Genomic DNA, 14,767 nt, shown 5'->3' on the forward strand with positions numbered 1-14,767 from the left:
ACACTTGACCTTCAAAAACTGTGTATTCTTTTAAAAAAATCCTCATTTGACTAAATGCTACCTCTTCCAAAACTCTGTCCTGAATACAAGTTTTCTTTGTTGTATGTAAACAGACTTCTTTCTGACCTTGTGACAGCTGGAACATCTTTACACATATGTATTTACATATTGGAAGACTTCTACTACTATAAGTCTCTCTATTCGCTAAAAAAGATGAAAATACTCAGCAATCTTTTCTGCTGTAAACAGAGTTACTATTTGCCTTTGCATAATCTTACATTGCTCTCAAACCCCTTGCTAGTATTTCAAATTTGGACCCCATCTTTCAGAGAGCTTGCAAACTTGTACCAGTATAGCACCACTCCATTCCATTACTTAAAAAAATACTGAAAACAGATTCAAGTAAGACAATGCAGACCCTTAAATTCTATTTCAAATGTTCTTTCGGCTGTACATTGAACACAGCACCATTTTTCAATTGGCTGTGCACCTTATGGCAAGTTTACTCAAGATATACTTGACTAGAGTTTTGAGTTAGCGTGGCAACTTGCCTTCATTGTATTCATATGGCAGTACACAGGGGTGCTAAGGCTAATTAAACCAGTTGCCTTTTAATTAGTAAAGAGATCTATTTTAATTTCTACTGTAAACTGTACTTGTAGGGTTAAAGCTGCTTAACGAAGAGATCCATGCTCTAATATTCCACTATTTTTTATTGCATGATTGTCATTGACTTACTTTACAGCTGCTTTCATGGCAAGTCACATGGCCTACATTAGGCTGAATCACAGAATGTTAGGGATTGGAAGGGACCTCTAAAGATCATCCAGTCCAACCCCCCTGCCAAAACAGGATCCCCAAGAGTAGGTGACACAGAAACATATCCAGGCAGGCTTTGAATGCTTCCAGAAAAGGAGACTCTACAACCTCTCTGAGCAGCCTGTTCCAGTGCTCTGTCACCCTCATAGTGAAAAAGATTTTCCTAAGACATGAGTCAGTCTTATCTATGCTACCTAGATGTTCCCTGTCACCGTCATACTGCAAGTTTTCTGCTTTGTTTCCAAAAATCCTAAGAAAAAAAAAAAAAAGCATCTTTACTAGAACAGCCCACAGTCACTTCTCCCTTTCAGTCTCCCTTGCTTACTTTACTTCTGACAAAAAATCTACTACTGTCAACACATAAATAAAGCATCAGTTCCTCTTTAACTCATTCATATCTAGTTGGTAAACTAAGTTGACATCTGTTTAGAGTAATGAATCAAAACAGAAAAAAATAACTTTGTTCCCTGTTGTCACCTGAAGACTGAGGAAAAAAAGGATGCTTCACTAAACCACAGTAAGCAGAACTGGATAAAAATCGGGTAGAAAATAATACATTAAAAATGTTCTTGCTATCCCAAACTGTTTCTAATCTTATGATAACTTTTAAGTACAAAGTAGTACTGAGCAAGCACAGAAGCACTCTAGAAATTCAAATGTTTCACTTCAGCCTGCATTACAGTGACTATGAAGCACTCTTGCAGTAGCAGTAGTGGAATTCACATTCAGCAGCATAAGACAGACTAGACATGAATCTCTTCCTCATACAGCATGAAATGCTTCTCTCCTCTGAAACTTTTGAGTCATTTCTTATCCTACTTCTCTTTATAGCTCTGTGTAACACACAGAAGTGCAAAGCTGTAATATAGGTGCCAATGTAACTTTTTTCCCTAGACAAGTATTCTGCTCACAGGACAAATTAATTACACAAAAGAATCATAGAATCATTAAGGTTGGAAGGGACCTTCAAGATCACCAAGTTCCAAACCCCCTGCCATGAGCAGGGAACCCTACCACTAGATCAGGTTGCACAAAACCTCGTCCAACCTGGCCTTAAAAACCTCCAGGGATGGGGCATCAACAACCTCCCTGGGCAACCCATTCCAGTTCCTCACCACCCCTATAGCAAAGAATTTCTTCCCAATATCTAACCTAAATTTCCCCTTTCTGAGTTTAAAGAATGTGCTTTAGATTCCTAAAGATAGGCTACCATATATTTAAAAGCCATATACACTCAAATGCCATAGGCAGATGCAGATTTGTATGTGTGAAAGAATCATATTGGCTAACTTTCAGGGGAAACCTCCCATTCACCACTAATCCTCTGACCATAAATGAGACTGCTGAATCAACTAGGGAACACATCCCCTCCTCAGCAAGTCTGCTTTGAAACTGCAAGGTAAGAAAGAGGAAGGCTACACACTGCTCCAGCTCCTCCAATACATGGAGCCTCAAGGTGCCTGCAGATACACTGTTCTTAAGGATGCATCATTGCTGCCATCTGCTGCATTTTTTTTTAATTCTTCTGTGGGACAAAGTTATTCAACATGCTTGGATCCAGACTTAAAACTATGCCAAGCCACTCCTCTTCAGCATTCCTTGGAACGAAGAACAGGGAAAGGGGGAGGGAATTACTTTTAATAGATTTTTGAAGAAATGCCATGAGCAAACAATTCAACTGTTTTTAATGTCAGAAGAAAGTCACAGTAATACTTGCAAAATTTACAACTATTTAGAAAATTCCCTTGTCAGGTAAACAAATAACAAGATTTTTCCTTCTGTGATTTAACTATTACTAACTACATGCTATCTAGAGAGGAACTAAGTGCTTTTAAGAGACAGACCAGGGCAAAGTCCACTTTTCCAGTGCCTTAACAAGTACTTCTGCTATCAACTAATGGGGAGAAAATGGGTGAAGCAATTTCAGCAAGCAGAAACTTCTTCCAGTTTTCCCATATACTTCTCCTTATGTACAAAGGCACACTTTGTACTTGTTCCTTTGGTTTTATCTAAGAGCTTCAGGGATAATTTCTATTTTAAGCATTGATAGGGCACATTCTTTAAGTCACATTTCTCAATACTATTTATCATGTAATCACCATAAAACAAAAAACCCAGTAACATAAATTTAAGCAGAAAACAACACACCGTTATGCTCTGTCACTTGAGGTTCGTTGTTTAACTTTCAAGACTTTGTAAGTCTTAAAAACTTTCTGGCTATGCTAAAAACTGCCACCTGACTTGAAAAGCACTTCAACAGAATTTGTACTCGGCCACTTCAGAGTTCCAACTCAGCTGGGGAATGAGTTTGGTTTGGCTTGGTTTTTTCCTTTTCACATTTACATATATGGTCTATTCTTCATCTGCAAGACTAAATATATGTCTTCCCTCTCTATGAAACCAAGCCACTCTGAAGCTGCACTTTCATAACCTAAACCTTTTATATTTTTAATAAATATTTTAGTCCTATGTCCTGCATACACCCTATGCAGAGGGCAAGAAGTTAACATGCTCATTAACAGGACTAGAGATATCCCCTTTACTTTCATTTTGCATGTACCTATTCCTTGGAAAGGAATATGGGTTTACACCATATAAAGTCCTGCAGCCCTAAGTTTTAAAATCTAGTCTAGCTTTAAATATAGAACCATAGAATCATAGAATGGTTAAGGTTGGAAGGGAACTTAAATTTCATCAGGTTCCAAACTCCCTGATACGAGCAGGGACACCTCACACTATACCAGGCTACACAAAGCCTTGTCCAACCTGGCCTTAAAAACCTCCAGGGAGGGGGCTTCCACAACCTCCCTAGGCAACCTGTTCCAGCACCTTACTACCTGATGTGTAACCTAAGTCTCCCTTCTGTCAGTTTAAAACTATTACCCCTTGTCCTATCACTGCCCTCTTTGGTGAAAAGCCCCTCACCAGCTTTCCTGTAGGCCTCCTTCAGGTACTGGAAGGTCTCCCAGAGCCTTCTCCAGGCTGAATAGCCCCAACTCTCTCAGCCTGTCTCCATAGCAGAGGTGCTCCAGCCCTTTGATCATCTTGGTGCCCCCCTCTCTGGACCCTCTCCAACAGCTCTATATCTTTCTTGTGCTGAGGGCACCAGAACTGTACACAGTACTCCAGGTGGGGTCTCACCAGAGCATGGTAGAGGGGCAGAATCACCTCCCTGACTCTGCTGGCCACACTTCTTTTGATGCAGCCCAGGATGCAGTTGCTCTCTGGGCTGCGAGAACACACTAGGGCTCATGTCAAAACTCTCATCAACTACCATCCCCAAGTCCTTCTCCTCAGGACTGCTCTGCAGCCATTCTCTGCCCAGCCTGTATTTGTGCCTGGGGTTGTGCCAACCCAGGTGCAGCTTAAATGGACTCTTAAAAACACACACATTTTGCACATTAAAGCATTTAAACATTAGAAGTAATCTACAGGTGCAAAACTGTTCAGCACTTTTCTTATGAACTACATCTACAATAATGTGACAGAAAGAGCAAACACTGACCCGTATTGATCCTTCATGATGCTGATACTGGACATGTTCAGTTTAAGGTTCAATCTTTCCATTTCTTGTTTAAAGCTATTGATCTCTTGAATTATTAAGCATCACCTATACGTTATGCAAACTGCTACTTAACTCTTAATTGGCACATACTGTATGTAATGCTGTGTATTGTCAAATGATCCTAGGATTATAGGCTATACTGAATTTCTACTGAACTGTTACATATTGTCTTATATTAAATGAGTAAATCCAATTTCCTCAGTCACTTTTTACTCTGAGGCTTATTCTTGAATGGGTTATAAAAGGATTTTTTAACAACATTACCCAGCAACTCTAAACCCAAGACATCCTTCCATACTGCCCCCTACAAAAAAACATTTTAGGAACTACAATTAAGTCCATCTTCACTTTACTGACTTGCTAGCTATTTTTCTTATACTTAGAACCAACAATATGATTGAACTTGCATCTACAGTACCTGGAAGCATTGACCAAAACCAGCACATTGGCTTAAATTCCCATTATCAGAAGTCCATGGCAACACCTGATAATTATTCAACTAGGGAGAGAATGAGCGATGCTCATATCACAGTTAGACAGAACTCCTTCTAAAGGTAATTTCAGATTTCCAGATCAGGTCTTCAATTCAGCCAATCAGGAAAGAAAATTCTTTGACCCTTGGGAAGTGCTGTAAGAGGCTGCATATGCAAATGTGGGCATGGCAGGGTAAGAGTTTAGGATGTATGAGCAAGGAAAAAGGCTATGCCTTTAGCAACAAAGGTTATCGAAGTCCTGTGTGGCCGAGACAAATCATACAAACTACTTCTACCACAGGATTTGTGTCTTGGCCTCTTCCCTCAGAGAGTAACCTTCAATTTCTAGCAGCCAAGTATAACTGATCAAAAAGAAAACAGAGAAGTGAGTATCACTAGATACCATGGCAGTATGGCCCGATATCAAATACACACTGAAGCAAGGATCACCAGAGACATTAATTTATACCCTTATGCAGTCTAGCCTTCTCATCCCAAAATAATTAAGACACATAAGAAACAGGAGGTGATTTCCAATTAACCTGAGGCAGGTATTTGCTAAATGCAATCAAGTCCAAACTTAAGAATTTTTTTTCCTTCCTATTTTATTTTTTGAAAGATGAAAGTGTCCTAATGATTTGAACTTGCTGACTTCTTCTTGTACTCCATGAAGTGTTTCTCAAACTATAGACTAGTTCTCAAAACTTCCAAGTGAAGTCCTGAAGCACTGGCACAATATAGTAAAGCAGATATGCCATTATGGAAAGGCCCATCTTGAAAACACCACCTAACAGCATATATTGGCAATGATTCTCATACAACAAAATGACTTTCTGATGCCATGCATATACAAGTATGATACTGGCATAATTTAAAAAAAGCTTAATAAGCTACAGGTCTCACCTTTTTGGAACAAAGTATTCTCAAAATAATTAGTTATTTGAAATTCACCATTATAGCACTACGGATACATTCCAAGATATCTAAATTGACATTGATGTCCTCTACTAAGGAAAAGAGCAGACAGCTTTTATTAAAATTGAAAGAAATGGTTACTTTCTTTCTTCAAATAGGTACAAAAGAACAGAAATTAATATTTAGATCCAAGAGTACATGCGCTGTTATAGAAATTCTAGTACAACAAATTAAAAGAACATTGATGTGAAGACTAATCAAACCACCTTTAATACTAATACATCTGTTTAAAGTGCACTGACAGTTTGAAGCTTTTGAAGCAAATCTGCAAGAGCCTTTTTCTCAAACTTACACACTGGGTCCCTGGAATTAATGCCCTGAGTATACAGGGGAAAAAAACCCCTAGAAAAAAAAATAATGAAAGCTCAACTACTACAGGTATGGCACAAAAGTGGGTTTAACCTTTTCCTCCATGGCCAAATAGACAAAATTCACATCAGAGAAAGCTAAAATAGAGCAGAAGAGAACCCAGAATGAAAAAAAAGGGGGGAGAAGAGGACCAAACAAACAAAAAAGTCACCAGCTGGTGGAAGAAAAGTGCACGTTTAGTGTTTTTCAAAATGCTCTTTAGTGCTTGCTGCAAGGTAGGCTGAAGCAGCAAGCTACTGCTGCTGCAAGGTTAAGATGAAACAGCAAGCATCTGCTGCTTCACATATTACAGGCTAAGTGCCTAGCAGAACATGCACTAAAACTAAACCCTTCAAGATGTCCAAAGAGGAAACGTTCCTCCGAAGACACAGTTAATGATCAAAGATGAAAATACAATGTTATAAGTAGAGATTACACGAAAATCAAGTATTCAGTCTTCTTGAAGACATATGCAACAGTTGCTGCAACACATACACACAGTACTATCTGTGGTATGATCTGCCAAAAGCATCTCATAAAGCGAGTAGCTGGATCCTGCACAGTAACATGGAAGCAGCAGCCATGTGCCATTTGGCAGAACTGAGCAAGAAGTATTCCCGATATGGGATGCAATTTCCTATTTGTATGATGTACTTTTTTTAGTTACAGGTACATGCCAAGTGTATTTCCTTAATTTTCCTCAGATGTGAATGTGTGAGTTAGAACCTTACTCAAGATTGATAATACAATTCCTGCATAGCCTAAAAAGCCCTGCTCTTTAAATGAGTGCAAATTGGTTTAACTCACAGTTTATTTTAATCCCCTGAACAGCTGAAGAAAAGTAAAGGTGAGGCTCCTACTTGGCAGGGAGAATTAGCCACCTTCAACACCTCCATTCTATCATTTTATGTTGAACTGCAGTCTAAAATGTGCTGAGACACAATTTTGATTAAGACATAGTAAAAAAACGGTTTAATGCAACATTTACACCAAGGGAACATGCAATTATAATACTTACTAGATGAGAACCGTCCTTAACTTCTTGTACTTGCTGCACCTGCGGTTCAGCCACAACTTTAGTGTCCTGATCAGAAGTCATGAGCTGTCTGCTTTTTGGCTGCTCAGAGAGAACTTTACTGGTCACCTTTGTAAGCTGCAGAAATAGGAAGACAAGAGGTACTGTAAGTGGCTGTTGAAATTCCCGAGAACTCAGCCATTTCAGACCACAGGTCCAAAGATTTTCCACAGGACATGGTCAGGATTATGCATTCAGAGAAAATGTTACAGCAGAAGGTGAGGATAAAGCCATCTTGCAGATATGCTCAACTCCCAGCCCCTGTCTGCCTTGGGAGTTCAGATGGAACACCTGCCACAGCACCAAGCAGGGAAATTCCACTGGGAAAGTTTCATTTGATTCTCACCTTAATTATTCAGATTGGTTTTCAACCACAACTTCTTCATACCACCTGGTAACTTTTTAAGAAGTGACAAACCAACCTTTGTCTTCCACAACTACTCTGACAGTCACTTAATCTTTGCAAATTTTAAGCATGCTACAACAGTTCTGCCAGATTAGTAAAGCTCAACAAGTTGTTCTGCTCCATCATCCTAAAAAGTTGGGGTTTTTTTTGCTTAGACAAGCAGAAAACTAAGTAGAGTTGAAATCCTGACTGTGAGCTCCACTTTGCAATTTGATGCCATTATTTAATACCATTATTTTTTAAAAACCTGGTCCTTAAGACTATCTCATTTAAATCATGAAGACTCAAAGTAAATATTGGGGTGTAAAATAAAAAAAAAACAAACATGCAGTAGAAAGTGCAAAGACTTCTACCACATTTTGTGTTCACTGTTCATACTAACCTTGAGTATGCACACTGGTCCAGACTAACAAGTTAAAGTCTGCTTCAATCACAGATAGACAAATGTGTCTCAGTCAGCAATGACATTAGCTACTCAGCATTCTGATTCCCAAATCAATGCCTAGGTACTACTTTGCATCCCTTTATGTTGCCTGCTTATCTCACACATTCCCATTTCATTCTAGGATCAGCCTGTCTCCAGTCATGCTGCAATCTCTTCCATCCTCTTGTGTGTTGTGTTAGCACCAGTACTTTTTAAGTCTATAGATTGTGGAAGGAAGACAGCTAAGATCATGAGAGTCTAACAATCAAGAGTAAAGTTCCACTACACAGATGTCCTTTAAACCATTTGCTGACTGGCCACACACAAAATATTCAGCTAAATCATTAATTTTGGTTGAGGAGAGAAATGATCATGATGTGCATGCTGCAAATTCAGATTTCTTGGGCAAGGCACCAGAAAACAGAGCAGCACATCGTCCTACTGCTTTTCAGAAGACCTTTAGATGAGATTACACAAGATGCTTATCACAGACTAGGTCTAGTTTGAAGCTCTAGGTAATGTTGCTTGGATTACTCAAACTAATAATCATATTCTCATTAGTACACATTAGTTGTGATGCATACCACAGTAAATTCACTCACCATATATTTAAGTTGCATTTGATCATTAAGGATCAAAACGGCTCTCAAAGCAAGTGCAGAAGAGAATATTCAACCTGCCTTCTAAATCCCATGCCTTTAACAATGATCTGCTATTGCCTTTCTGCAAATGGCTAAGTCATACGGAAAGATCCCAAATGCAGGAGGAGTTTCCTCTGCAATTTTCTTCACTTTGTATGTCACATTGCTGCTATAAGTCTCCAGGATGTCAAGTGCTCTGCTGGAAAATCCCATCTGTTGTGATACACTTCAAAACGACTTCATGTGCAGGGCTGTTCTGGAAAGTTAGTGCCATCAACTTTTCCAACACAGAGTTGCCACTTACCAATCTCTTAACCCATAAAATGTCTATGACAGCAGGATTCCATGACTATCACGTCAGTGAATACAGTGTTTCTGGAAAAGGCAGTGTTACTTCAGGGAGAGAAACAATAAAAATCACAGTGTTAAACGCTTCTCAAAGGATATGTTTCAGTGTGTTTCACAACCTGTCTTCTAAACCTCATGTTTTTAGTAATGAACAGCTATTGCCTTCCTGCAAATGGCTTAGCCATGTGGAAAGACCCCAAATGCAATAAGCTTATTTATGGGAACCACAACCAATATCTGGTATTTCTAGAAAATACAGATAAAGACTGGAAGACAGTTTATCCTCTTTCAATGCTAGTTTAGTAGTCAAATTATCCAAACAAGTTAAATGTGGTATTTTAATGCAATAATAAAAAAAATGACCATTCCATGCAAGACTTAACCTATCCACTGCCTTAAAAGATACACTGAATTGCTGATTGGTAAACCACATCTTTGCACAAGTACACGCTGCTACAATTAGTAGAAGACATTAATGTGAAAACTGCACATCAGCAGACCTGTTTAAGATAAGAGATAGCAATAGCTATGGCACAACTGTGAGCTGACACAAACTGCTGTTTTTTTTCATTCAAGCTTTCAAATAGTATTTCTAGTCTATAGCAAGCAGATTCACAAAAACCCATGTCTTCCATCTAGTCACACAATCTGTAGAATGGCCTGCATTTAGGAATTGATTTTAAAGTACAAAATTTTAATTTTGTAATATTATCCAATTTCAATTCTGTAAATGTGTATAGTAAATCTTTATTTTTCCTTCTGGCTTGCTACTCAGTCTTGACAGAGTAATTAGTCAAGTTCAACAACTTCAGATATATTATGTCAAGGGCAAAGTTAACCTTGATACACACAAAGACTTCCAATACTATCTAATCCAAGAGAAACTGCATGGATTTTACTGAAGCTTATCAAAAGCAGTTCAGACTCTCAAGCAGGCAAGACACTTAGGTCCCACAGGTTTAAAATGCAGATGAAAACGTTTCTTTAGAAACCACACAACATTCAACCATGAAGTCCTTACTGTCCCCCAAAACTGTAATACACTGCTCAGTCTGCTAAATTAGTAATTGCTACAGGAAGGGGAAGAACATCTTAATACAGTTGTTTTCTTATTAGAACAAGGACAATTAGGGCAGTAACTCTTTACTTAAGACTTATACAGATCCGTCCCTGTGGGCACCTGGTCAGTAGTGGTTAATCTGAGGAGTTACAAGAATTTTCTCAGGGGGGACAGAGACCACCTGGCTGAGTGACACAGGTAGCACATGTTTCAGCCTCCTGGTTTCCCTCTGCAACATCCACAACTACCTTCCCAAACAAAAAGTTCTGGGTTGTGTGGTTTATTTGTTGTTTACTCTTTTAAAAAAACTAACAACGTGATTCCTTACTGGCATGTATTTTCAAGTGCATCTTTTAATAAGAATTTCATAATTTCAGAAGATACCAAATACAAACCAGCAATGGTTCACAAGGTGATGATACAGAAAAGTGCACACAACCACCCTTGTCTGGGTGCCAAGCCAAGCAGAGCTGGGCCCATTCTCATCCAATAACCACACGTGTGTGTCACTGTGGTGCTGGCATCAGGATAACCTTTACACTGCATTTTAGTTCAGGTTTAGGTATCTTAGAGTACTGTCAGAGTTAATGTTCAACCGTCTGAAGATATTTATATACACAGCACATCCACCTACATCACAACCATGCAAGCAGCTCGGAAGAGACATCTACTCCATTTTTATGTAGCCAAGGAAAAAACACTTCACTGCCCCTGCCACCTCCCCCAGTCCTCCACTGAGTGCAGCCTCCAATCCTCCCACCTCTGCTTTCATTAGAAGTAATTTCTGCTTTCTCTAATTCATATTCCAAGTGTGTTTTTATGCAGTCTGTTTTGCTGTCTAGCGTTACAGGAGTATGAGTAGCAGCATGCGTTCTCAATCAAACCAGTCAGATAGATCTGTTATTTAAAAACCCCAAACAATGCTCTAGGGCTGAGATCTTGTCTGCCAACTTTCAGCCCAGAGTAATCAGCCCTTAAAAAAGAGATTTACAAATGCAAGTGCTGACAACTTAAGTTTCAGACTGCAAACAGCAACACCGTAAAACAAAAAAGCTCACTAGAATAAAAGATCTTTTCATTGCTCTTCCAGCAAGCACAAACAAAAATAGATTTGAGTTTGGCTTTGTGCAGAACTCATCCTAGCAAACATTTTAGAAACTTTAAACACAGATTAAGATAAACTTTTCACAAGGCTAATACAGAAATACACTTCCAGGAACATGAGAAAGTCTGGAAAGTTTTCAAAACAGAGGTGCACTGCCTGACTTAAACCTCATAACAAACTTCCAGCTGCAGGCCAGAAACCCTTTTCAACTGTCAGAGATAACATACTTTCTCACCATCTTTCACATCCTGATGTATCCACAAGGATCATGACACTGCAACAGAAGTAATCAGAGCAACCATTGACTTCAGCTTTGAAAAAGTTTTATCACCCACTGAACACATCACATAGCTGATATGAGAAATAACAGATGCCTCTTGCAAAAGTACGCTATTAATTTAATACATTAACACCTACTTCAACAAAGTTTACCTTTATTTATTATATCACAAGTGTTTTGATTACCCCAGGCATATATGTCAAGAGTTCATCACATTCTCATTTCAGGTAAAGCCGAGAACTCAGCTATAGGATAGTTAAGTTTATAGAGCATCACGAAGACAAACTGACAAATCCTAATCCTGAAAGGCTGCAAAGTTTCCCTGAGTGTTACAAGCAGTGATACAAACTGGAGCTTGCTATTTTAATCAGGTGGCTGTTTCAGAAGATTTTCAAAGAAAGATTTCAGCTGTTAATGCAAGAGTTGAACCATCATCCTGCTGCATGTGACACATGTTACCATCCTGTAGGTGAATAACCCCACAAAGCTGCATCATTCTGATACAGAAAGCCTGTGACAGAACTCAGGGGTTTCCTTCTTTCCTTTCAAAGCAGGAAATATTTCTCTTTCCAGAGCAGATGTGAGAATCTATCTACAATTCAAATGACACCATCATTTAAAAGAAAATATACTGTGAAGTGTTTACATTACCACAGTGGACAAAACAGCTGCAGATAAAAAAGAAATCTAACAGTCCCAAAAAGCACGTTTGTCAGAGGTGATCTCTGCAATCATCATTGTGCCTACATCAGTTGTTAACTCCGTATTACACAACAGCAAGTCAAAAAGCTGACATGACAAATATTTAGTCACAGCATGTATTCACAGAAGTTAAATAAACTACTATTTTAAAATCATCACAGGCCCCTGAATTTGTTTAACTGCTAATTAGCTAAATGATTGGGGAAAAGTTGAAAATTTAACCTCTGGAGCTTAGTTTGACCCAGACATTTATCAAAGTCTGCCAGACGAAGTTTTCAAAACGCGCATGCACCCAGCGTACGTGCCAGCACGGCGGCTGAAAAGCTAGATTTCAAAAATAGAGAAAAGTACCATCTGATTTGTTTCAGTTTCCATCTTGACAAGAAAATTCCTTATTCCTGCAGGCAGCATCCAGAACAACATAACTTCTTGATTCTTCAAGAGAAACATGGACGTAAGCACTGGGGACAAACCCGCAGGAGAACATGGGGCAGGTGCAAGGTGTTTTAAAACGCGGTGGTGACCATGTGTTAGTAAGGAATGCCCTGTATCAGAAGACCATCTAAACCTTAATGCTGTACATTTTTAACATTCTGCAACAGAAAACATCAGCTCAAATGGTTTAGAGCTGTTGCTGCACCTACTTCACAAGTTTTTCAAAAACTTTTTTGTTTATAAGGTTGATAGCCTCCAAGATGTTCTGCAGTTCTATTCATTAGCTCTTCAAACAGTCGCTCACCAAAGAATAGCTGAAATTTCAAGAGGAACAGCAAACCTTGTTTAAAGGGAAAGCTGCATTTCCTTATTTAAAGATCTATGAAACATTTCTGTACTAGGCTTCACAAGCAATTTGCAACTCCATCATTTAATGGGTTCTCTAGCTTGCACACAAACCCTCGCAATAGAATCACACAACGAAACTGATTAGTCTGCAAGTCTAGAAATTCAGAACATTACAGCAATTAGCTGCCTAAGAGGTACCAAGCAATAAACAAAGGTAATAAAATACCAAAGAAACGTGATAGTGGTAAGTGATAAACACTCTACACAGAGGTATAAGAAAAACTTTCAGTCACAAGCAAGAAAATGGGAAGAGTGTAAAGTCCTATCCCTATTTACTCATCTAATCTCAAACAACAAAAAGATTTTGATAGTACACAGAAGATAAAAGGATGACCCCTACCAACAAATAATCCTGATTACCTTTTTCATGTCTAGCCTTTCATGAATTGCATTTTAAATATATATGCTTAAAATAAAAGGAAATATTTTCACTATATTGAAAAGTCTCGCTCAGAATTTTCACAGTCCTCTTGCACACGAAGAAGGTAAGTTTTACACACGGGTACTATCTGATGTACACTCAAACATTGCTGAAGAAACAGACTAATAAGCTTGTGGATCACATCCTCCTCAGTAGTGCAGTGCATCAGATGTTTAATCTACAATCTAGACAAATCTTACTACTTAACAATGCCAGGAGTGTGCAACAAGACATCAATAACCCCCTGAGAAGAGATTTTTGTGCCTAGTAACAGTATCATGTGCCTTAAAGACAAGTGTGATTGTGTCATGAGCAGTTCCAGTTTGCTTACAGCTTCTTCTCAGTTTTCAAATCTGAAGCAGCATTCTCCTGACTGCAGGCTGAAGCACACAAAATTAAGAAACCCAACTCATTAATTAACAGGACTTGTTTCATGTAGCACATCCATCACAAAGCCACAAGGTAGTTTTCCTCAGTGTAAGTTGACTAACAGCACACACCCTGCAGGTTATCCATAACAATGCATATTTAATTTCTATAATAACTATCACGTCAGATAAGATATTCTTTTATCAGATTATGATTTCAAGAAGTACCAAGCTGCTAAAAGAAACCCTATGCATTATCTGAGCAACCCTTCAAATAGCAGTCAGCAGCTCAGCTAAGCTATGACAAGTCTGAAATTAAAGGTGGTTGCTACTTTAATGTGAAGCATCTATGATAATAATTCTCCACAACCCCATCTTCTCTTGAAAAGTTGTTTTATCTAGCTGAATGTAGAATCACAAGTTCTACATTCATTATCAAAGCCTACAAAAGGCAGAAAATATCTCACACTGGATGAAAAAGTTTTTATATTTTTCAGCAAAGAGATCAGGAGTTTGTCACTCAAGCACATTAGGCAAGTACCTCAAAGTACGACGGTTTTCCACTAAAATACTCCATCCTTTGCCCTCAGTTAGGTTCACAGGCATTTGACCTCCTCCCTATCTCCCAGCCCTGGCATCTTTTATTTTTCTACTACAGAAAATGTCACCAGCAAAAACAGAATTTGAATAAATTTGAACAAAACCCCCTTTTCTACAAACAGCTAAACAGAGAACTACACAGTACTTGTTTGCCCACACACTGGACTTCTGGGACCACCAGAAGCATAGCATAGGAAAGGGGACAAAAATTTAACAAATGTTGCCACTAATTCTTCCTTGCTGTTCTGCAGGAAACCATTAGTAGCGGAGTACTGCAAACCAAGTACTGCAGTTCTGAGTGAAACTTCACAAAC

At 38.7% G+C, this 14,767-nt stretch overlaps 1 protein-coding gene across 1 annotated transcript in view; it reads right to left on the reverse strand.

Annotated features, from left to right (window-relative positions):
- LARP4B (La ribonucleoprotein 4B) overlaps positions 1 to 14,767 on the reverse strand; it is a 55,802-nt gene that overhangs the window by 30,931 nt on the left and 10,104 nt on the right. The window contains exon 2 of the mRNA XM_051610102.1: positions 7,199 to 7,333. Coding sequence (XP_051466062.1) covers positions 7,199 to 7,279 — 81 coding nt within the window. The 5' untranslated portion in view covers positions 7,280 to 7,333. The remainder of the gene's footprint in view (positions 1 to 7,198; positions 7,334 to 14,767) is intronic.

Source organism: Apus apus, chromosome 2, assembly GCF_020740795.1.
Source record: "Apus apus isolate bApuApu2 chromosome 2, bApuApu2.pri.cur, whole genome shotgun sequence".
Taxonomy (NCBI): Eukaryota; Metazoa; Chordata; class Aves; order Apodiformes; family Apodidae; genus Apus; species Apus apus.